The sequence below is a fragment of the Alexandromys fortis genome, unplaced genomic scaffold (assembly GCF_014885135.2).
Source record: "Alexandromys fortis isolate MF-2015 unplaced genomic scaffold, M_Fortis_MF-2015_v1.1 scaffold_213, whole genome shotgun sequence".
Taxonomy (NCBI): Eukaryota; Metazoa; Chordata; class Mammalia; order Rodentia; family Cricetidae; genus Alexandromys; species Alexandromys fortis.
This window is the reverse complement of record NW_026068093.1, coordinates 2,506,707-2,529,041: the sequence shown is the minus strand read 5'-3', so window position 1 is coordinate 2,529,041 and position 22,335 is coordinate 2,506,707. Positions and strand designations below refer to the sequence as shown.

Below are 22,335 nucleotides of genomic sequence, written 5' to 3'. Positions count from 1 at the left end.
GGGCCTTACTGTGAAGTGTGAATACTACAAGGGTGCTTTTTACTAGTTTCAGGGTTCAGAGTTCTCCTCCCTTATTAAACTATGCTAATGTTTAATTTTCTTTTAGAGTGAACTGGATGACACGGAATATACATATGACCTCTTCTCCGTCATTATCCACAAAGGTGGCTGCTATGGAGGTCATTACCATGTGTACATTAAAGATGTTGATCATCTAGGAAACTGGCAATGTCAAGTAAGCTTACAAATTTCTTTAGAAATAACTGTAATTCCATTGCATTTCTGTTCCTGTTACAGTATTCTGTTGATCATTTTGCCTTTAGTATATAGCTCTCCTTTCCTAAAGCTTCCTTTTACGTGTACAGCTCCTGTGTGCCCTCTACCTAGAGTCTCCAGTTATTTTCCTTTTGTCATGTTTGTGCATGTGACATATACTCCTACACACTAGTGACCTCATTGTAGTGAACAATTTGTAACAAAGTTGAGAACATCTGGCCGCTTTGCTTGTAAATGCTTCATGTTTGTCTATTCAGCACAAGGATATTCTTTTCCTCTAGCCATCCATAAAAATCACAGACCTTTAAATTTGTCTGTTACAGTCTTTTCCAGGAGCACAAGGCCTTGCTCTGATCTGAAAGGTACACCTGCATCTGAGCCAGTCCAGCCTGAGGGAGCCTGTCTCTGTTTTCCTCCTGTAGTTTTGCTCAGCTGCTTTCAGGGTTGTATCATTTTTCCAGCTGGCAGCCTATTGACTCATAAAATATTTGCATGATATTTTATTTTTAGTTTTAATGGTTCTTCTGTCTTCCCTTAGGGTTGTGGGTTCTAGAAGATCTCTTTAAATTTTGTGTTGATCTCTTCAGCAGTGACTTGCTCTTCTGTAGAAATGTTAGCATCTTCTGCTGTTAGTGTGACTTGAAGGAACAGGTTTTGTGTTCTCTTCTTAGTGCTGGAATTAAAGGAGTGTGCCACCACCATCTGACTATATATGTTTTTTTTATATTTATTATATATACAATATTCTGTCTGCATGTATGTCTGCAGGCCAGAAGAGGGCACCAGACCTCATTACAGATGGTTGTGAGCCACCATGTGGTTGCTGGGAATTGAACTCAGGACCTTTGGAAGAGCAGGCAATACTCTCAACCACTGAGCCATCTCTCCAGCCCCCTATATGTATGTTTTTTAAAGTCCACAAAATTTGCCTGGCAAGGGGAATGTGCCATAATGCACAGCCTGGACTGTTAACTTTTTAATGATAAGGACATAGAAGTCAATGTTTAAACTGAGTTTACAAAAATGGGTAGGATTTCCTTAAACCAAAACAAGAGACTGTAAGCATAGTAGTGAAGACCAAAAAATATTTTTAAATGAATGGGAATGAACACAAATTGTAGGAGACACCACATTTCTTAGCTGGAAAATGTTGAAACCCATTATATATATATTGTGCTATGTCTTAGACGCTGTTCTATCGCTGTGAAGAGACATCATGACAAGATAAAAGAAAGCATTTAATTGGGGGCTTACTTACAGTTCAAAGGTTTAGTCCATCATGGCAGAGAGTCTGGAGGCATGCTGGCAGGCATGCTGCTGAAGAAGTAGTTGAGAGCAACATCCTTCTCCACAGACAGAAAGAGAAAGCCACACTGAGCTAATGTGAGCTTTTGGAAAGCTCAGCGTCCATCCCTAATTATACACCTCCTCTAACACAGCTATACCTTCTCCAACAAGGCCACACCTCCTAGTCCTCAAATAGTGCCACTCCTTGATGATTTTAATATATGAGCCTATGGAGGACATTCTTACACAACCACAAGCTAGTATCTCTTTGTCTCATAGTACTAATTTGTATATAAAGCCATAGAGATGAAGTAAATTGTATAGAATTGTTTGTTGGAACCTGGCACTAAAAGCCAGGTCTGCCTGATTCTCCAACTTGTATAGATTATGATGATATTTTTATCTTTTGCCCTCCAGTGACTTAAACATTTTTATTTGGTTAATTCCTTTAACTGGCATCTGTGAAAGAAACACTTGCTATTTTCTTTCTTAGGAAGAGATAAGTGATTCAGATGTGAACTTGGAAGCTCTTCAGAATGAAGATGAGACTGATGATCCATTGATGATTCTAAAAACAATCTTATTGCAGGTAGAGTATTTGTACTTCTTTGTGTGCAAGTAATTATTTAGATGTATTGTGTTTGTGTATATGATGTATTTATATGTATGAGAATATCAGATAAGATTATTTTAACGCTACCTCTAAATTGGAATATGGTTTCATTTTAACTTTTTTTTAAAGATGGGGTCACATTTTTTGTAATCAGGCTGGCCTTGAACTCACAGAGAACTGTATGCCTTTGTCTCCTCAGTGCTGGGATTAAAGGTGTGTGTCACCACACCCTGATTTGTTTTAATTTAATCACTAAGTGCAAGTCTCTTTCCTTTAATCTCTCATCTTGAGAGCATGAAACAAAAGAAATGCCTTGAATTTGGGGCCAGCCTGGGCTACAGAATGAGAGTGTTTCAAAGAACAAAGAGAGTGTTGTCCTGATACTAGAAGCACTAGCAAAAACACAAGTACCAGGAATGTGGCCCAGTTGGTAAAGTGCTTGTCTAGCTTATACAAGTCCTGGTACCACATAAAGTGGTATATGAAGTGCCATATAATACCAGAACTTGGGAAGTGGAAATAAGAGGGTCAGAAGTTCAAAGTCATTCTCATATACATAGCTAGCCTGGGCAAACTAAGACCCTTTCAAAACAAACAAAAGAGCATTTTAACTTATGTCTTTGGAGTTCTTATCTGTAAGCATATACTATTCTGAAGTATTGGGGCTAAAGGTACAACATAGTAATTTTAGGAAGACATAAAAACCTGTGTCAGCAAGATCTTCCTTGTTTGTTCTTAAAAAATCATAAATAATGTCAGGAATGTGGCAAACTGCAGAACTCTCTCTGGATGTTGCTCTTTGAGTCTGGGACTCTTGGCAAATGGGTTTTCAATTTGAAGGTCTTCTAAACTGATACTTGTTACTTTAAAAACATAGTCGTTACCTGTCTTTGGGAGATGAAAGGAAAAAATTGAAAAAAAAAACCATAATCTTACTGATCTCATAAGTTTGTGCTCTAGGGAAGAAGAGCAGGTGCACTCCTTTTGCTCCCTTGAATTTGTGGTTATCATTATTTCTCACCAGATGTTAACTGACTATATTTCTTTTATAAGGAAGAGACCAATCAAATTCCTGTTGATCAGCTGGGCCAGAAACTCTTGAAAAAGACAGGAATATCTTGGAACAAGAAGTACAGAAAACAGTATGGAGCACTAAGAAAGGTAGTGCTGGCATCAACATGGGCAGTCATCATCCCAGGAAACCATATCATGGTCCTAGCAACACAAGTTCCTGTGTAAATGGAGCTTTAAAATAGATGAAAATAATCAGTGTTTTTGTTGAGTGGTTGGAAGTCTGCTGGTATATTACAGATCATATACAGTGTATTTAGAGTATTTAAGCAGGAAAAGAAGCTGTTAATCACAATGAAGTTACTCTAAAGCTCAATGAGTAGCAAAGCCCGTCATCTTGCTTTAAATCATCTGGGTTTAAATGAGACTCAAAAGCTGGTGTTGCCAGAAATGAAGCCACTTGACAGAGAAAGCATTTACCTGCTCTTGGGAGTGTTGAACAAGTAGTTAGACCACCAGAAAAGCTCATGCTCCACTACTTGAATTTGTTTTGTAATGATGTTGCTTTAGAGATTCTGTCTATGATCGCTAATGTCCTGGCATAAAATTTGCTCAGAATGCCCCATATTATCCTCCTAGTGTCTTTAGAACTTGAAGTTTTGAGCTTCTTTTTCATTTCTGATGAATAAGATTTATTTCCTTGTTTATTTCCTCCCATCAGTGTTCATAGGGGGTTATTGAGGTTATTGTCAAAGACTTTTCAAAAAAGCAAGCTTTGCTTTTGATGCAATTATATATATTGCTGTTGATATTCTCTATTATCTGCTTTCTGTTTTATTATGTTCTTATTTTTAATTGTCTCTACTTCAAGAAATTTAATTCACCATCTTTTTGTAGTTCTTAAGTCTTCTAATGCATGCTTTTAAAGTTAAGACTTCTTGGTAAGCACTAACTTAGCACCATAACCTTCTCTTCATCATTCAGTTTAACTTGTGTAATTTGCCATGGGTGAAAGTGCTGTTTAATTTCCAAATATTTGGGAATTTCTAATAACTTTTAATTTTATCTGCAAACTGATTTTTTTTTTTTGGCTAATACTATTGTGCTCTAAGAATGTACTACATATGACCTCATTTCTTTTGAATTTAGAGAAACTTGTTTCATAACTCAGAATATGGTCTGTTTTGGAGACATTGTTTTCTGCAGTTGGTGATGTCATGTTTCATAAATGTCAATAAAGGGGGTGGAGAGATGGCTCAGCCATTCAAGGCTAGGCTCACAACCAAAAATAAGCATGGCAGTGATGACACAAACACATTTAATCCCAGCACTGGGGGGAGAGGGGGGCAGCGGCAGGTGAATCTCTGTGAGTTCAAGGCCAGACTGGTCTACAAGAGCTATGTACAGGATAAGCTCCAAAGCTACAGAGAAACCCTGTCTCAAACAAAACAAAACAAAAACAAAAGTATCAATGAGGTCAGTTGCTTAAGAGTGGTATTTATTCTCTGCCTTTACTAATTTTTTCCTCTCAATTATTGAAAGGTATTTTTAAGTCTTCCAGTTATATTTATGGGCTTGTCCCTTCCTTCTTTGGTTATAGCTAGTTTTTGTATGTATTGAAGCTGTATTATTATGAATATGAACATTTAATATTGTTACAGCTTCCTGACATCAAATGCCCATCTTAATCTCTTTTTTTCTTTTTTATTATTTCTTAAAAAAATACCAATCCAAATTCCCACTCCCTCCCCTCCTCCCAGTTCCCTCCCTCTCCCTCCACAGACCCTCTCCCACCCCTCTAACCCTAAGGGAGTGCCATGCACCTCACCCTGTGGAAGTCCAAGGCCCTCCCTGCTACACCTAGGTTGAGCAAGGTTTACATCCAAAGAGAATAGGAACTGGTACATGCAGTAGAGACACATCCCAGTGTCACTGTCAGTGGCCCCTCAGTCTGCCCCAGCTGTCAACCCCCTTCAGAGGGGCTTGCTTGTGGCCGTGCTTGTTCACTCCCAGTCCATTTGGAGTTGGTGAGCTCCCATTAGCTCAAGCAAACTGTCTCAATGGATGACCCCCTCATGGTCTTGAATTCCTTGCTCATACTCTCACTCCTTCCACTTTTCAACTGGATCTTAGGATCTCAGTCAGTGCTCCAATGTGGGTCGTTGCCTCTGTTCCCATCTGTTGTGGGACAAAGGTTCTATGGTGATATTTAAGATAATCATCAGTCTGAATACAGGGTAAAGTCAGTTCAAATACTCTCTCCTCTATTGCTTTGGGTCATCCCTGTGGGTTCTTGGGCATTTTTCTAGAGCCAGGTTTCTTGCTAACTCCATAATGGCTCCCTAAATCAAGATATCTCTTTCCTTGCTCTCATATCTGTCCTTCCTCCATCTCGACTATCCCATTCCCTCAAGTTCTCCTCAACCCCCCTTCTCCCCTTCTTTTTACTCCCTGCCCCCCTGCTCCAAAACTTTTGTCTGATTGTAATTTCTAGGTGGGTCTATATATATGTTTTTCTTTGGGTTCACCTTATTACTTAGTTTCTCTAGAATTCTGAACTATAGGCTCGTTGCCCTTTGATTATGACTAGTACCACTTATGAGTGAGTACATACCATATTCGGTTTTTTTTGAGGGGGGGGGCTCTGGGTTACCTCACTCAGGATAATGTTTTCTAATTCTGTGCATTTGCATGCAAAATTCAAGATGTCATTATTTTTTTTACTGCTGAGTAGTACTCTAATGTGTAGATGTGCCACGCTTTCTTTATCCATTTTTCAGTTGAGGGGCATCTAGGTTGTTTCCAGGTTCTGGCTATTACAAACAATGCTGCTATGAACATGCTGAACAAATGCTTTTATAGTATGATCTCTTGGGTATATTCCTAAGGGTGAAATTGCTAGATCCTGAGATAGGTTGATTCCCAATTTTCTGAGAAACCGCCACACTGATTTCCAAAGGGGTTGCACAAGTTTGCATTTCTACTAGTAATGGGTGAGTGTTCCCCTTGCTCCACAATCTCTTCAGCATAAGCTATCATTGGTGTGTTTGATCTTAGCCATTCTGACAGGTGTAAGATAGTATCTCAAAGTTGTTTTGATTTGCATTTCCCTGATAGCTAAGGAAGAAGAACATGTCCTTAAGTATCTTTGGCCATTTTGAATTCTTCTCTTGAGAATTCTGTTTAGTTCAGTACACCACTTTTAAATTGGGTTATTTAGAATTTTAATGTCTAATTTCTTGAGTTCTTTATATATTTTGGAGATCAGTCCTTTGTCAATGACTAGTGAAGATTTTTTTCCCATTCAGTAGGCTACTTTTTTGTCTTATTGACTGTGTCCTTTGCTTTACAGAAGCTTCTCAGTTTCAAGAGGTCTCATTTATTTATTGATGCTCTTATTGTCTGTGCTACTGGGTTATATTTAGGAAGTAGTCTCCTGTTCCTATGCATTGAAGGTTACTTTCCACTTTCTCCTCTATCAGGTTCAGTGTGATCGGATTTATATTGAGGTCTTTAATCCATTTGGACTTAAGTTTTGTGCATGGCGACAGATACGGATCCATTTTCATTCTACAGGTTGACATCCAGTTCTGCCAGCACCATTTGTTGAAGATGATTTCTTTTTTCCATTGTATCTTTTTTGCTTCTTTGTCAAAAATCGGGTGTTCATAGGTGTGTGAATTATTATCTGGGTCTTCAATTTCATTGGTCAATGTTTCTGTTTTATGCCAATACCGAGCTGTATTCATTACTGTAGTTCTGTAATAGAACTTGATGTCAGGGATGGTAATGCCTCCAGCAGTTCCTTTGTTGTACAGGATTTTTTTGGCTATCTGGGTTTCTTGTTTTTCCATATGAAGCTGAGTATCGTTCTTTCAAGATCTGTGAAGAATTGTGTTGGAATTTTGATGGGGATTGCATTGAATCTATAGATTGCCTTCGATATGATTGCCATCTTATTTTTTTTTATTTTTATTTTTCGAGACAGGGTTTCTCTGTAGCTTTTTGGTTCCTGTCCTGGAACTAGCTCTTGTAGACCAGGCTGGCCTCGAACTCACAGAAATCCGCCTGTCTCTGCCTCCCGAGTGCTGGAATTAAAGGCGTGCGCCACCACCGCCCGGCCATGATTGCCATTTTTACTATGTTGATCCTTCCTATCCAAGAGCATGGGAGATCTTTCCATTTTCTGATATCTTCTTCAATTTCTTTCTTCAAAGACGTAAAATTCTTGTCAAATAGGCCTTTCACGTCCTTTGTTAGTGTTACTCCAAGATATTTTATGTGATTTGTGGCTATTGTGAAAGGTGATGTTTCTCTGATTTCCCTCTCAACTTCTTTATCCTTTGTGTATAGGAGGGCTACTATTTTTTTTTTTTTTGAGTTGATCTTGTATCCTGTCACTTTACTGAAGGTATTTATCAGCTGTAGGAGTTCTCTGGTAGAGTTTTTGAGGTCACTTATATACACTATCATATCATCTGCAAATAACGAAAGTTTAACTTCTTCCTTTCCAATTTGAATCCCCTTGATCTCCTTATATTGTCTTATTGCTATTGCTAAAACTTCAAGAACTATGTTGAAGAGATATGGAGAGAGTGGACAGCCTTGTCTTGTTCCTGATTTTAGCGGAATCGCTTTTGAGTTTCTCTCCATTTAATTTAATGTTAGCTGTCGACTTGCTGTATATTGCTTTTATTATATTTAGATATGATCCTTGTATCTCTAATCTCTCTAAGACCTTTATTATAAAGGGGTGCTGAATTTTGTCAAGTGCCTTTTCTGCATCCAATGAAATGATCATATGGTTTTTTCTTTCAGTTTATTTATATGGTGGATTACATTGATTGATTTTCATATGTTGAACCAGCACTGCATCTCTGGGATGAAGCCTACTTGATCATGATGGATGATTTTTTTTTTTTTGATGTGTTCTTGGATTCAGTTTGCCAGAATTTTATTGAGAATTTTTGCATCCATGTTCTTGAGTGAGATTGGTCTGTAATTCTCTTTCTTGGTTGAGTCTTTGTGCGGTTTTGGTATCAGGGTAACTGTAGCTTCATAAAAAGAGTTTGGCATTGAGCCTTCTGTTTCTATTATGTGGAACACTTTGAGGAGTATAGGTATTAGCTCTTCTTGAAAGTTCTGGTAGATTCAATATGAACATTTAATATTGTTATAGCCTCCTGACATATAGCCTCAAATGTCCTTCTTAATCTCTTCTTAATCTCTGTCCTATGAGGTATACTTGGTGAAATTACCTGTGGCCAGTGAGAAGGAAACATGGAGCCCACAACAAACCCACTTAGGAGTTTATTAGAGGGGGTGTGTACAGGCCTGGGGAAGTCAGCGTGCAGAGAGAGGGGGAGATGGTGCATCCAGCTTTTAAAAGCTGCCCAGTGCATGCACACAGGGTGTTGACCTGACTACGTCATACATAGATGACAGGGCTCATGCATGCGTGCAAGGGCTTAGCTGAGTCATACGTGGATGATGCAACCACGCATGTGCATGGGTCACACGGGGGCCCTTTAACATCCCTGGGGTCATTAGGCACTTCTGCCTAGGGGCTTGTCCGCACATGCATGGCCCTAGAACCTGGAAGTGTCAGCCTTATTGTGGCTGAAATTATAACATTCTACCCTTTTGTTTATTATAAATTTTGGGGAGTTTGAGGTCTTTAATGGGTGGGAATGGGGCGTTGTAAGGTCTCTCTTGACGGCTTCCTGCTGACTTTGTGGGCATTAGAGAGTGGAGATGCTTGACCACGTCCTGGAGTGACTGATTACTTTTGTGTTTTTTTTTCTGGGCTCTGTGGAACTGGCTGGGTGGCAACTTGGACCTTGCAAGATGCTGGAAAGGCAGAGAATTATGTCTGGAAAAATTTTTAGATCCCGGTGATTAAGGGAGGAGAGTCCCAAGATGGAAGATAGAGGGTTTTTTTGGTGGGAGGGGGGTTGGAGGAGGGAATTTCCTAGGGGTTCCCAAGACCAAGAATGATAAGGGAAGAATTAAATGATACTTATTCTGGGCGAGTCTGATCCGTTTAGATAGGTCCAATTGGCTCCCTGGAGCTTCTGAAAAAATGTTTGAAAAGAAATTTTAGACATATTAAAAGCTTATGATTATGATGATATAGTGTTGGAATTGAGGAAGGTGGAAAGGAGGGAGGAAAAGAAGGGGAGAATTATTAGAAAGGGAAATTAATTAGACCCCTTAATGTTTTACCTGAAACAAATTTTAAGGCACTTGTTTTCCTTCAGCATCAAATATTCCCTTAACATCCAGGTCACACTGCTGCAGTCAGTGATAAACCTGTTATGGTAAAGTCTGTTTTGTGAGATTTTGGAGTTTGGGGCTGGGAATGTCCCCAAACTCATTGTTTCTTACCATCTGGGCTTTTAGCAATCCTTGTACCTCCAGCTCTATGTTTGATGATGGTCCCTGTAGTAACAGCTGAGTGGTTAATCTGGAAATTTAAGTATGACTTTGGAGATATAGAGAAGCTGGTAAAGCAGGTAGGAGAAAGGGAGAGTATATGAAGTTTTTAGCACAGGATGGTTGAGTATGCTGATGAAACTTATTTTTCTGGAACTGGAGAAAAGGTGGCTGATCTTGGTGTCCTCTGGAACTTAAGGGAACAGAGCCCTGTTTAAGTTACCATATCTGAGGGGGTATCTTGAACTGGAAGAGTAAAAGGTTTAAGGTGAGACAGGTGGATCCAATGAGGGAGTCCCTCAAGCTTGACAGCTGTGGGAGTTATAAGAATTACTTTAAAGGGGCCCTGCCATTTAGGGTAAAGGGTGAGGGGCATTGGTCTGGGGGAGAGAATGGTACCTGATCTCCTATTTTAATCAGCAGTGGGCATGAATTGGCACCTGGTTGAGGTAATGAGTAGTTGGTAAAATCCCATAATAGGGAGCAAAGATAGGATAACAGCAGAGTAAGCAGGTGATCAATAAGGGGAGAGGTTTTAGGTGAGAGGCCAGAGGTTAAAACTGGCCACACATACATGAGTTCAAAGGGCAAGATGGAGGGGTTTTTTGCAGGGGAGAGCCCTAAGCCTAAGAAGGGCCAGAGGCAAAAGTTTTACCCAGTCAAGGTGAAGCTCCTGTGACATCTTAAAAAGAATTTTTTTTGTTTGTTTGTTTGTTTTCGAGACAGGGTTTCTCTGTGGTTTTGGAGCCTGTCCTGGAACTAGCTCTTGTAGACCAGGCTGGTCTCAAACTCAGGAACAGTTAGTTTGTTTTACCTTCCCTGAAGACTAAAGATGGTATGGCCTCTGCCCCCAGGGGGTATGTTGCATTTGTTTGGTGAACCTCGTCTGCCTGTAGTCTGGCTTGCTCCCAAACTCGCCTGCGCTCTTCAGGAAGTAGGTTATTAGATAGGGTCATATAGATATCATGAAAGGTGAGATTATAAGACTGGGACTTAGAGCTTAGATAGTAAAAGACTTGGATATAAGGAAACTCCTTCTGTTTGCCTGTGCAGGGACAGTAGTTAGAAAGCTCCCATAGAATATCGGGATCAAAGGTGCCACTTTAAATTGTTATCTAAATTGTAAGGAGGTCATTTTTTGAACAAAGATGGACAAGTATGGGAATTTGTAAGTAGAGCATTAAGGCCTGGGGTTTTAGGGCCTCTAAAAGGCATCGCAGCAGGGAGGCTGGATTGATGGTCTTGGATGGCTTGCTACCCATAGCTGAAACCATGAAAACAGCGACACCACAAGGCTTATAGGGGGACATCTCCCCTATATAGGTGGGCTGTGAAATGGCGGCGAACACCGCAGGGCTTGTAGGAGAGCATCCTCTATCTACAGAGGGGTGTTAAATCCTGACTGGCTCCAGTCAGGCCATCTTGGAAGCCAGAGAGGCCATGTTGGGGACCACTGACCAGTGGTTCAAAAAAAAAAAAAAGAAAAGAAAAAGTTTTTTTAAAAAAGGAGAAAGAAAAATCTGAGGGACCCTGGGACCCCAGTCGCAGGAGGACTGACCCCAGGTGGTCCAAACACGGTTTTAGCTAAGGGAAGCAATACAGAGCTGAAGGTCAGTGAAAGGCTCAACCATAGTCATCAAGGCCATGGTTGGGGGCTGTCCCCCCATTTCTAGGAACACCAGAAGATTGCCAGGAGCTCAACTGTCAATTTATTCAGTTCAGAGAAACTGTTAAGCTGACCAGAATGGGGGAAACTCATCAATTGAAGCCTGTGGTATGTGTAAAAATTGCGCTCAGGCAGATGGAACACATGGTTGTTATGGAAAAAAATACCCAGTTCTGGATCTCAACTCCTGAAAGAGACTCGGGGTGGGAGAGCCTCCCGAGTTTCACTGCACCAATGAAATAACATGCAACAAATCCTCTTAGGAGGGGGCATGTACAGGCCTAGGGAAGTCAGCGTGCAGAGGGGAGGAGATGGGGTGAGTAGATAGGGGTTGGGATGAGGGGAAAGGTGGAGGAAACAGGAGAAGGGGAGGGATTGGTATGTAACTGGGATTGGTATGTAAAATGAGAAAGGATAGGTTTTTTTTTTATTAAAAAAAAAAGACCAAAGAAAAGTTTTGAAGAGTCAAAATAAAACCAAGGATTTGTGAGATTAGTGGCAATAGAATAGTCCCTTAATATGCTGTATTTATCTCAATTATTCTGATATCAATAAAAACTTAGGAGTCAGATATTGTGAGGGGGGGGAACATAATAGATTCAAAAAATCAGTGGAGGAATGATCAGCTAACCCTAACTAACCATAATTCACAGATTGAAAAGGCCATGAATCTCTCTGAGCCCCTCCCTATATCTCCCTGTGAACTCCTTTCTGGGTCCCCTAAAACCTTTATGGCAGATTCTGGTCAGCTAATTACTGATTCTGCCCTCTGTAGGCACAGTTTTCCTGTGCTGGCAGACACTCTCAAATAACCACTCAAAGTCTTCGTTGTAAATGCTCTGCCTATAGCTCCTGGTTAACCCATATTTCTTATCTATCTTTGTTACGTGGTTCAGTACCTTTTCTCAATACAACATGCCCATCTTGCTTCTCTGTCTCTGCTCTCAACTTCTGACTCTGTTCTTCTCATCATTCTCAATTTAGCTCTCCTGCCTAACTTTACCCTATTCAGCTATTGACCAGTCAGCTTCTTTATTAAACCAATCATAGTGATATGTATCCACACAGTGTAAAGGAATATTCCAAACCCTCTGATTCAAGGTAAATTTTATTGGCAGTATCAGTGAGAAAAAATATCCTACAAGAATGGTTTCCATTTTTCCTTCAGTTAGTCCCAATTTCCATTTTTTATTGCATGTATTTTTTACCATCTGTTTCCCAATGTATTTAAGATCTCTTGCTTCTTTCTCATGATCACTATTAATACACATATAAACACATGCCTATTAATATACAGTTTTATATATATATGTTTAAATCTAGATTCCACATACGAGAGGAAGCATTTGTTACCTGTCTTCTAAGACAAAGCTTACTTAATGTAATGATTTCAATTTATATTCATTTCCTACAGAAGTCATGACTCCATTTTTTCCTTATGGCTAAATAAAATTTTATTGTATACATGTGCCACGTTTTCTGTTCATCTCTTGTTCCCTTGGCTATTGTGAATGACACAAGAATAAACATGAATGGACAATAATTGTGGTGTGATAGAGTCCTTCCAGTATATGCTCAGAATTGGCACAGCTGAGTCGTACAGAAATTCTGTTTGATTTTTTTTTTGAGTAATATCCATACTTATTTCCATAGTGGCTGAAAATGGTTACTTACATCTCTTCCCCAGGATCCTCTTCAGCATTTGTTGTCATTTGTTTTCTTGATGATAGCCATTCTGACTGGGCTGGGATGGAATTGAAGGGTTTTCATTGACATTTCCTTATTGACTAGAATGTTGTTTACTTTTTAAAGCTTTTATTGGTCATTTGTGCTTTTTTCTAGTGAGAACTTACTGTTCATTTCATTAGGTCATGTACTGATTAGGTGATTTGATGTTTGTTTTTTGCTATTCTTTCTGTATGCCCAATATTAATCTGCTATCTAAAGTGTAGTTGACAATGATTTTTTTCCTCTAGACTTTTTCACTTTGATTGTTGCTCCTTTGTTTTGTGGAAGCTTTTTAACTGAAAACATTTCAACATACAGGTGTGAGCAAGAGTTTTCTGAGAACTCCAAGAACACAGAAATCAATCCTAAGAATTGGCAAATGTGAATCTGTAGAATTAGATGGCTTCTAAATAGTTTAGAAATGTTTGTTCTTCCCAGTCTCCTTCATTCAAGCACTTCTTAAAACATTGTGGCTTGTCACCCTTCTCCCTCAACAGAATTGTTAACATATGTGAACGAGGGCTCAGATTTTGTCATACCCAGATGAGTGTTCTCCCTCACAGGGCTAGCAAAAAAGAAAGGTAAAGTTAAAAACATCTAAACACACATACACATAGAGTTGTCTCATCTAATTAAAAACTTTTTTATTAAAAATTTATTTAATAAAACTAATTTTTGTTTTGTATGTTCTAAATAGTTCTTACAGCTCCATCCTCAGATGTTTCTGCTCAGCACAGATGAAAGTACAGTCAGTCTCCCGAGGAACCATTTGACCCAGGCCCCATCTGATCTCCAAAGGAGCCATGAGCAGATTCTACAAACACTTGCTTCAGAACCTCCAGGGTTAAGCGATAACACCAGCTGCCCCCATTGGTTTGATATCAATGATTCCAAAGTCCAGCCAATCAAAGAGAAAGCTATCACACAGCAGTTCCAGGGTAAAGAAAGTGCCTACATGCTGTTTTATCGGAAAGCCAAGCTGCAGAGGCCCTCAGAAGGTATGGGAGAGAAGTGTTCTGATTTGTTAGTAAATCCAACAGATAAGCTTTCAGTGCTGCCTGAAGTTGTGCCTTTTGAAGAGATGGTTTTGTCTAGGTATCCTTATATATTTTAAAACTAATACTTAAGAAGTCTGTTGTGTCAAATGAAAATCTCTCAGCTTATCATTTACGTTTTCCTTATGTCTTTATTTAAGCGGAAAATCATACTTTATTTTTTTAGTTTGTCATTTTGTGAGAAAATGTCTTAGATTCCACACACACACTAATAGTTAGATTTCTCAAAATTGAATTTTCTTGGATATTGTTATATGTCCAACTTGAGTGCAGTTGCCCAGTTTTTATGCTTGACTCTGTCATTCAGCCACGTGTTGCCTTTGAACAGTAAGTGGTCTTGTTTTCTTTCCTTTTTATAGTCCTGTCTGTTCTCTTTCCCCAAAGTATTATGTTATTAAGCAGTTGAAATATATTTAAAACTCTCCGTTGAACCTTCTGAGAGAGCTCCTACCTTGTAATTTAGCCATCCCCACCTCATCATAATAAAGAGTATTTATAGTAGAAACTGTCACCGTGAGTAAATCAGTAAGATGGTCTAATCCCTACAGAGTTCTCTCAGAAGTTAAAAGCTTCTGAATGTAGTGGTTTACACCTTTAATTCCAGGACTTGGGAGGCAGAAGCAGGCAAATCTCTCTGTGAGTTTAAGGCTAGCATGATTTCATAGCAAACTTCTGGCCAGCCAGGGTTATTTAGTAAGACCCTATTTCACAAAAAAAAAAAAAAAAGAGAGAGAGAGAGAGAGAGAGAGGAAGGAAAGAAGAGCTTCTTAGATTGGCAGAGCTATGATTGCCAGTAAGGTGATGTTCTTAGAAAATGGGGATAATGATCCTTTTTATAAAACAGTTATTAATTTGCATGAGAATTTTTTAAAATTAACTTTCTAGATCTTGAATATACATGACAACTGCTAGCCAGAAAGGCTTTGTCTTTGAAAGAAGGAAAAAGAGATCCCAACCTAGTGAAATATTCCTGTGATCCCAGTTACTCAGAAAGTGAGACAAGAGGATTACAATTCAATGTCTGACTGGTCAGTCTAGTAACTGCAGCCTAGTGGGCTTCAAATCAAAGTGGAGCAAGAGAAAGGTGTAGTAGATGAATACTTAATATTTTGAGGTATTTGTTGCCATCGTTATCTTTATAATCATGACTAGTTAGAAATCACCTTATCTGTCTTAATTATTGCTATGAAGAGGTACCATGACCACAGCAACTCTCATAAAGAAAAACATTTATTTGGAACTGGCTTACAGTTCAGAGATTTAGTACATTATTATCATGTTGGATAGCATGGTATCATGGAGGCAGACATAGTGTTGGAGAGTAAGAGTTCTGCATCTTGATAGGCAGGCAACAGGAAGAGAAAGTGACAATGGGCCTGGCTTAAGCATTTGAAACCTCAAAGTTCACCCCAGTGACACACTTTTTCCAACAAAGCCACATACACACACAGCCTAACAAGTTCACATCTTCTAATCTGCCATTCCCTGGTGACCAAGCATTCAAATCTATGAGTCTGTGGGAGCCATTCTTATTCATATCACTACAATATTTTAACAGAAAAAGGTTAGGGACTAGAGAAATGGCTCTGTGGTTTAGCCCCCTGACTGTTCTTGAGAGGATCTGGTTTGAATCTCAATCCCTCACATAATGACTCAGCTGTCTCCAACTCCAGTGCCAGGGGATCTCACACCCTCTTCTGGCCTCCCAGGGCACCAGGCACATAGGTGTACAGAGACATACATGCAAGCCAAAAATATCATGAACATTAAGTAAATATTTTTTTCAAAATAAAGAAAAATACTAGATAATTATGCTACTTCTTAAGTACGCTGCTGTCCATCGCATATTTAAAAGCCTGTGGGAATATGAAGAGAAAAAACAAGCTACCACTTTGCTGACCACATCTCAGTTCTTATAAAATATTGGTATATGTGGGTGATGCCTTGGGGTGAAACTACAGGTAGTACCCTAAAATACTTTGACACCGGTCATGGTGGCTCATACATATAATTCCAACACCTGGAAAGCGCAGGCAAGAAGATTGTAGTGAGTTCAAGACCAACCCAAGTTACATAGTTTCAGGCCAACCCAGGCTGTAGTAGGATGCTTTATCCAAAAAAAAAAAAAAAGATTTCTGGAATTTGTATATTCACCATATGTGTTCTTGGGTTCCCTGGGAGGCCAGAAGAGGTCATTGGATCCCCTAGAACTTGAGTTACAGAGGGTTGTTGGATACCACATGGGTATTGAAAACCAAACCTGGGTCTCTGGGAAGAGCAGCCAGTTAAGAACAGCTCTTAATTGCTGAGCTACCTCCATTCCTAATTTCTGAGTTTTTACAGTAACCAACTGATAAATTTATAAAGGGACAAAACTAGTGGATGTTCTTTAAATAACAACAATAACAAAAAAATGCTCAAAGAGAGTTGAAACAATGAGATTCTTCTAGATCAATTTTAAAAAAATTATTTCTCATGGTTTTTTGTTTTGTTTTATCACTCATCGGACAAAACTAAGATTGAGAGATAAATCTGTTTTCGCTTAGCTGTCATTAGTCAATGATGGTGTTCCTGGATTCCAGCACAGTTGTGTGTGTGCATGTCTGCCTGCATTCACATGTGCATGTATGTATGTACACCCATGTGCATGCACGTATCTGAGGGCATCAGACCCCTGGAGTTGCAGGCAGTTGTAACTACCTGAAGTGATAAGAACCAAACCCCAGTCGTGTGCAAAAGTAGGAAGCACACCTAACTTCTGAGCTATCTCTTCAGCCCCTCAAACTTGTTTGAGAGAATGTCTTTCAGTATATCCCAAGTTGGCCTCCAACTTAAGATGCTTGTGCCTCAGCTTTTCCAGTGCTGGGATTACAGGTGTGTATTAACACACCTGACCTCAGATTTTCATCCTGCCTCTAGCAACCCAATTTTGTTTAGTCAAAACAAATTAATGGACAGTTTTGTTCACAGCTCGAGCCAATCCAAGATACAGGGTTCCGTGTCATTTGCTGAAGGAAATGGATGCAGCCAACATTCAACTGCAAATGAGAAGGTAGTTTGAATACATTTGGTATTTGGGTAGAGTTTCTGGAAAATACTAATCAGTTTGGGACATAAGCATTCAATGTGGAAGTTTATCAAAATATGTGTACCTACCAACTAGTTATAGTAAAGATACTATTTATCCATATAAAAGTGAGTAATAATATACAGTAACCATTGCTAAGAAAGGATCAGAGCCTAAAGAGTCTAGAGAAATTTACAAGCATGCAGTTGAACTACAAGAATTGTGTTTTAGCCTGGCCAAATTATTCCCTCAGTTTTAAGTAGTTGCAAGAACTAACATATAGTGACAGAAGACTAGAGGTAGGTTGATTGCAAAAAGGCTTAGTGTCAGTCTGGGCTGGAATGGCTGGGCTAGAGTGGTGGCTTAGTGGTTAAGAACACTGGCTGCTTTTCCAGAGAACCCTTGTTTAGTTCCCAACACCTACACTGTGCACAAATGTCTGTAACTCCTGCTTTACAGGATCTGTGCTTCTGGCCTCTGAAGATACTGCACATGCATGGCCCTGCGTGTTCGTGTGTGTGTGTGTGTGCACACATATATACACACACACACATACACACACATGTATACATGTAGGCAAAATACCCAAAATAAAGCTTTAAAATAACTGAAGGCTTGATTTGAGAACATGGCTAACCTTGGACTCTGGAGACTGTTGTGCTGCTGTATTTGCTCTCCAGTGGTGTCAGCAGAGTGAAAAGATGTTTCTATAATCCCCTTGGGTGTGGAAGGGGGAGATAATGTAGCAAGCTGTGTTCAGAAATTTTATCATGGACTTGTAGCTGGAGTGAAAATAGCAGATCCAGTGAATGACAGACCAAGATCGATGAAACTCTCCATAAAAGCTAAAACATGTTAACATGTTTAGCATTGAAACATGTTAAATACAGAAAAAAAAACCTGTGTCAGTGACCTAGGTTAGCAGTTGCAATTTAAGAAAAACAGCCAGGCGATGGTGGCGCACGCCTTTAATCCCAGCACTCGGGAGGCAGAGGCTGACGGATCCCTGTGAGTTCGAGACCAGCCTGGTCTAAGGAGCTAGTTCCAGGACAGGCTCCAAAGCCACAGAGAAACCCTGTCTCGAAAAAACAAAACAAAAAAAAGAAAGAAAGAAAGAAAGAAAGAAAGAAAGAAAGAAAGAAAGAAAGAAAGAAAGAAAGAAAGAAAGAAAAACAAAACAGCAAAAACTAAAACTAAAGTCCTTAGTATGGCCATTGAAAAATTGAATGTTCCTCTTGACCAGCTTAGAATGCATCTGAAGTACTGAGTCTGGTGACAGCCTCCTTCCAGCCCAGCACTGATCATTCTGCTTAGGAATACAAGTTTGGTGCCAGGCTTTGAGTCAATTGAGTGCAGGCAGAAAGGAACAGGAAATAGCCATTCACTCAGGATTTCAGCCTGGAAACAGACACTGGGAAGGATCTTCTAACAGCTGTCAGCATCTTCTGAGAAAGCCCTAGGAGCCTAGTGGAAGTTAGGAATCCCCCTGTGAACATGTGTAGGCATCCAGCATTCTGTCCGTGGGAGTGACGGCACTGGAGATGGCTAACAGTGCTTAGTCTCTGAGAACAGTTATCTTAGAGTCCATGATGCAGTCACACTGAATGTGTGCTATGTGTTGAAAAGCCAAAATGAATCATTTTGGCAGAAGAAAAAGATGTTACCACAGTAGAATAAAGAGCTTGCTTGTATGGTAAGGCAAATATTTTTTGGTTTGAGGTAGAATATTACAAAAACATCATGTATGTATGTTTTCTTATGTCTCTAAAGGGCAGAATGTGACTCTGCAAACAATAATTTTGAATTGCATCTCCATCTGGGTCCTCACTACCGTTTCTTCAATGGGGCTCTTCATCCTGCAATCTCTCAGACAGAAAGTGTGTGGGATTTAACCTTTGATAAAAGAAAAACTTTAGGAGATCTCCGTCAGTCAATATTTCAGGTAATTCTTATTTTTCTCTTAACAGAAACATTAAAGTCCATTTCGACAGACTGTTTCCACTTCATTTTATTAAGCGACAACTTTTCCAAAGCTCCATAGGAAAATCCTATATCTTCTAATGCATAACAGGATAAACCAAACCTTCTCTGTGATTTTGCTGTTGTTGTTCTTTGTTCAGTTGGTTGAGCAGTAGGTTTGATTTGGTTTTAGATAGTATCTCACTATAAAGACCAGACTGGACATGAAACCACAATCCTCCCGTATCAGCCCCCTAATTACTGGGATCACAGGTTTGTGCCACCATTGCTGGTATTTCTAAGTCTTCAGAAATGCTTTTTTGTGTATTTTTCAGCAGCTTTTGAGGTGACTAATTGAGCCTGATAGATGACAAAGTAAAGTTGTCTCTACTTTCAGGAAATAAATGAAAGAAAATTGCTTTTCAAAAGAAATAAGAGGAAATGTTGAGCCTAATACTTAAGAACCACTGAACAAATGAAGATAACTAGTTTTGTATTCTCTGGCGTTAGGTTGCTTGACTGCTAGTGCTCATATTTGTTGTTCTGGTGTGAACATGCTAGGCACGCGTACTAAGTAGATCCTTTTGTTAGATTTAGCTCGTGTTTCTGTGGTTTTGAGATGGTATCACTATAGCCCATGATGGCCTCAGACTCACAGTAACCCTTCTGCTTCAGCCTTCTGAGTGTTGGATTTACAGGTGTGATTTACCACACAGGGGTTTTCATCTAGTATTCATCTCCAGATCATTTCTTTGCCTGTGTTTCAGTCACAGGACAGTGGAGATGCTCCTCATTTGTATGTATGATAACTTTCCTAAACATTTATTTTGGCTCTTCATTCAGCCTCACCAGGGCAAACCAGTTCCATTCTGGAAATAAAGAAATTATATCTTACAACATCTAATGTTGCATATGCACAGACATCTAGTTGGCATGGTAGGGCTAGGACCTTCTAGCTGGTGTCCTGCCCTTACCCTCACTATCTTACCCCACACTACTGCCTGATCAAAGGATTTAGAAATGTAAATTCTTGCCAGGCTTAGTGGCACGTGTCTATAATCCCCATATTTTTAAGATGCAAACAGGAAGATCAAGAGTTCAAGGTTGGCCTCAACTACACAAGAAGTTTGAGACTCTTTTTTTTTTTTTTTTATTGAGACTCTTATCTTAAACAGGAAGAAAAAGAAGAAAACGTAAATTTAGGGCAAGGGTACCCAAAAAATAATTTAAATGAAATCTCTAAAAATTTGTATCTATCACCAAAATTACTAGCTTTTTCTTTTCACCTAAGAAAAGCAAACTATTATCTTTCTTTCTTCAGGTGGTTTACAGGCAGTGTACATGCTGCTTCAGTTGCCCCTTAGAATCCTGTATATGTCTGAACTGCAGTAAAGTTCATTTCTGAGTCACTTCTGGCAGATTAAAGCCCAGAGACTTGGGGCTCTGACTTGTCTCCTAGGTACTGTGCTCTCTTTTCTCTGCTGTCTAGTATTTCAAGCACACATCTCTGCAAACTGTTACCTCAGATATAAGCTGCTGATGAGGGACCAGAAAATTGGCAATGTAAATGCCTCTTATAAACATCTTCTAATACAACATGCCTTGGCTTTTTACAAGAAATATCTTACAATGTTATGAAGAAACCTAGAATAGAAATCTCGTTCTGATATTAATCCGGTACAGTTCCTACAGTCCCTGGCTCAGATGTAGGAACTTAATAAACCTCTGGCCATCTAGTATTTAACAGATCCTATGCTTACAGCGAAGGGGAGAAAGGGGGCTGGGTTCAAACTCTGGTCCTCATGCAAGCTAGGCAAATACTGTACCACTGAGCTACACTCCAGCCCAAAATAAAAGCGACATTTTTAATTTAGAGTAGGGCCTTCCTTTCTAGCACCCTGGAGCATGCATGTGGGCTGGAGCCAGTGTTGCTTTTCTAAGCAAAACCATAGCTCTTTGGGGCAGAAATTCAGAGGCTGGCTTGTTGAGCAGTTTGCTTTCTAAGAAAAGCAGTCCTTACACTTGAATAAGATTGTCTAGATGGCTATTGGGGTTTTTCCTTTTGCATCTAAATTCTTTAGTCCATAATGGATGCAGTCAACATCTTTGGGTTTAAATAATTTCTCAAATGATATTTATTTACTGGTGTTGGTCAGGACTTGTACTACTCACATGTTGGATGGAGCTCATTGTTTTCCCACTCTTAATATTCTTTAGCTATTGGAATTTTGGGAAGGAGACATGGTTCTTAGTGTTGCGAAGCGTGTGCCAGCAGGACTTCACGTGTACCATACCCTTGATGGTAAGATCAATAAGGAACACAACTCATTTTATGTGACATCTTAGGGAAACTTACTTTGTCAGTCCTTCTCTTCCTCCTACATTTTTTTAAATGCTTTTATCTCTCTTTCTGTGTGTGTGAGAGAGAGAGAGACAGACAGACAGATAGACTGGAGCCTTTGGAAATCAGAGGACAACTTTCAGGAATGGATTCTTTGCTTTTACCACGTGGGTCCCAGAATGGAGCTCAGGTCATCAGACTGTCAGCAGTGTCTTCCCACTGAGCCATCTCAGCAGCCCTTGCAGCTTTTGACTGCATAGATTAGGGTAATATTGTCAATTTAAAAAAACAATCTGTCCATCCTCCCAATATGGAATTTTTTTATTATTTTTTTAAAAAAGAGAACAAACTATTTTCATTATACATATCAATCTCAGTTCCCACGCCCTCCCCTCCCATTCCCTCTACTTACCTCTGCCCCACCCCCACCCACTCCTCAGAGAGAGTAAAGCACATTGCTTTGGGGAAGGTCCAAGACCCTCCCTACTATATCTAGGCTGAACAAGATATACATCCAAAGAGAATAGGTTCCCAAAAAGCCAGTACAAGCAGTAGAGATAGATAAATCCTGGTGCCACTGCCAGTGGTCCCTTAGTCTGCCCCAGCCATGCAACTGTCAAACACATTTAGAAGGACTAGTTAGGACCTATGCTTGTTCCTTCCTTGTCTGACTGGAGGTGAGCTCCCATTAGCTCAGTCAGGTAGACTATTTCAGTGGGTGTCCCCATCATGGTCTTGACCTCTTGCTCATATTCTCACTCCTCCCACTCTTCAACTGGACTTTGGGAGCTCAGTCTAGTGCTCCAATACAGGTCTCTGCCTCTGTTTCCATCAGTTGCTGGATGAAGGTGCTATGGTGATATTTATCAGTCTGACCGCAAGGCCACCATCCTACCA

The 22,335-nt window shown here is 39.7% G+C and overlaps 1 protein-coding gene across 1 annotated transcript in view; it reads left to right on the top strand.

Annotated features, from left to right (window-relative positions):
* The window catches only part of Usp40 (ubiquitin specific peptidase 40), a 76,740-nt gene that overhangs the window by 17,552 nt on the left and 36,853 nt on the right, over window positions 1–22,335 (top strand). Inside the window, exons 8-14 of the mRNA XM_050123093.1 lie at window positions 107–235; window positions 2,057–2,152; window positions 3,230–3,337; window positions 13,714–14,014; window positions 17,042–17,123; window positions 18,909–19,080; window positions 21,315–21,399. Of these exons, the coding sequence (XP_049979050.1) occupies window positions 107–235; window positions 2,057–2,152; window positions 3,230–3,337; window positions 13,714–14,014; window positions 17,042–17,123; window positions 18,909–19,080; window positions 21,315–21,399 (973 nt within the window). The remainder of the gene's footprint in view (window positions 1–106; window positions 236–2,056; window positions 2,153–3,229; window positions 3,338–13,713; window positions 14,015–17,041; window positions 17,124–18,908; window positions 19,081–21,314; window positions 21,400–22,335) is intronic.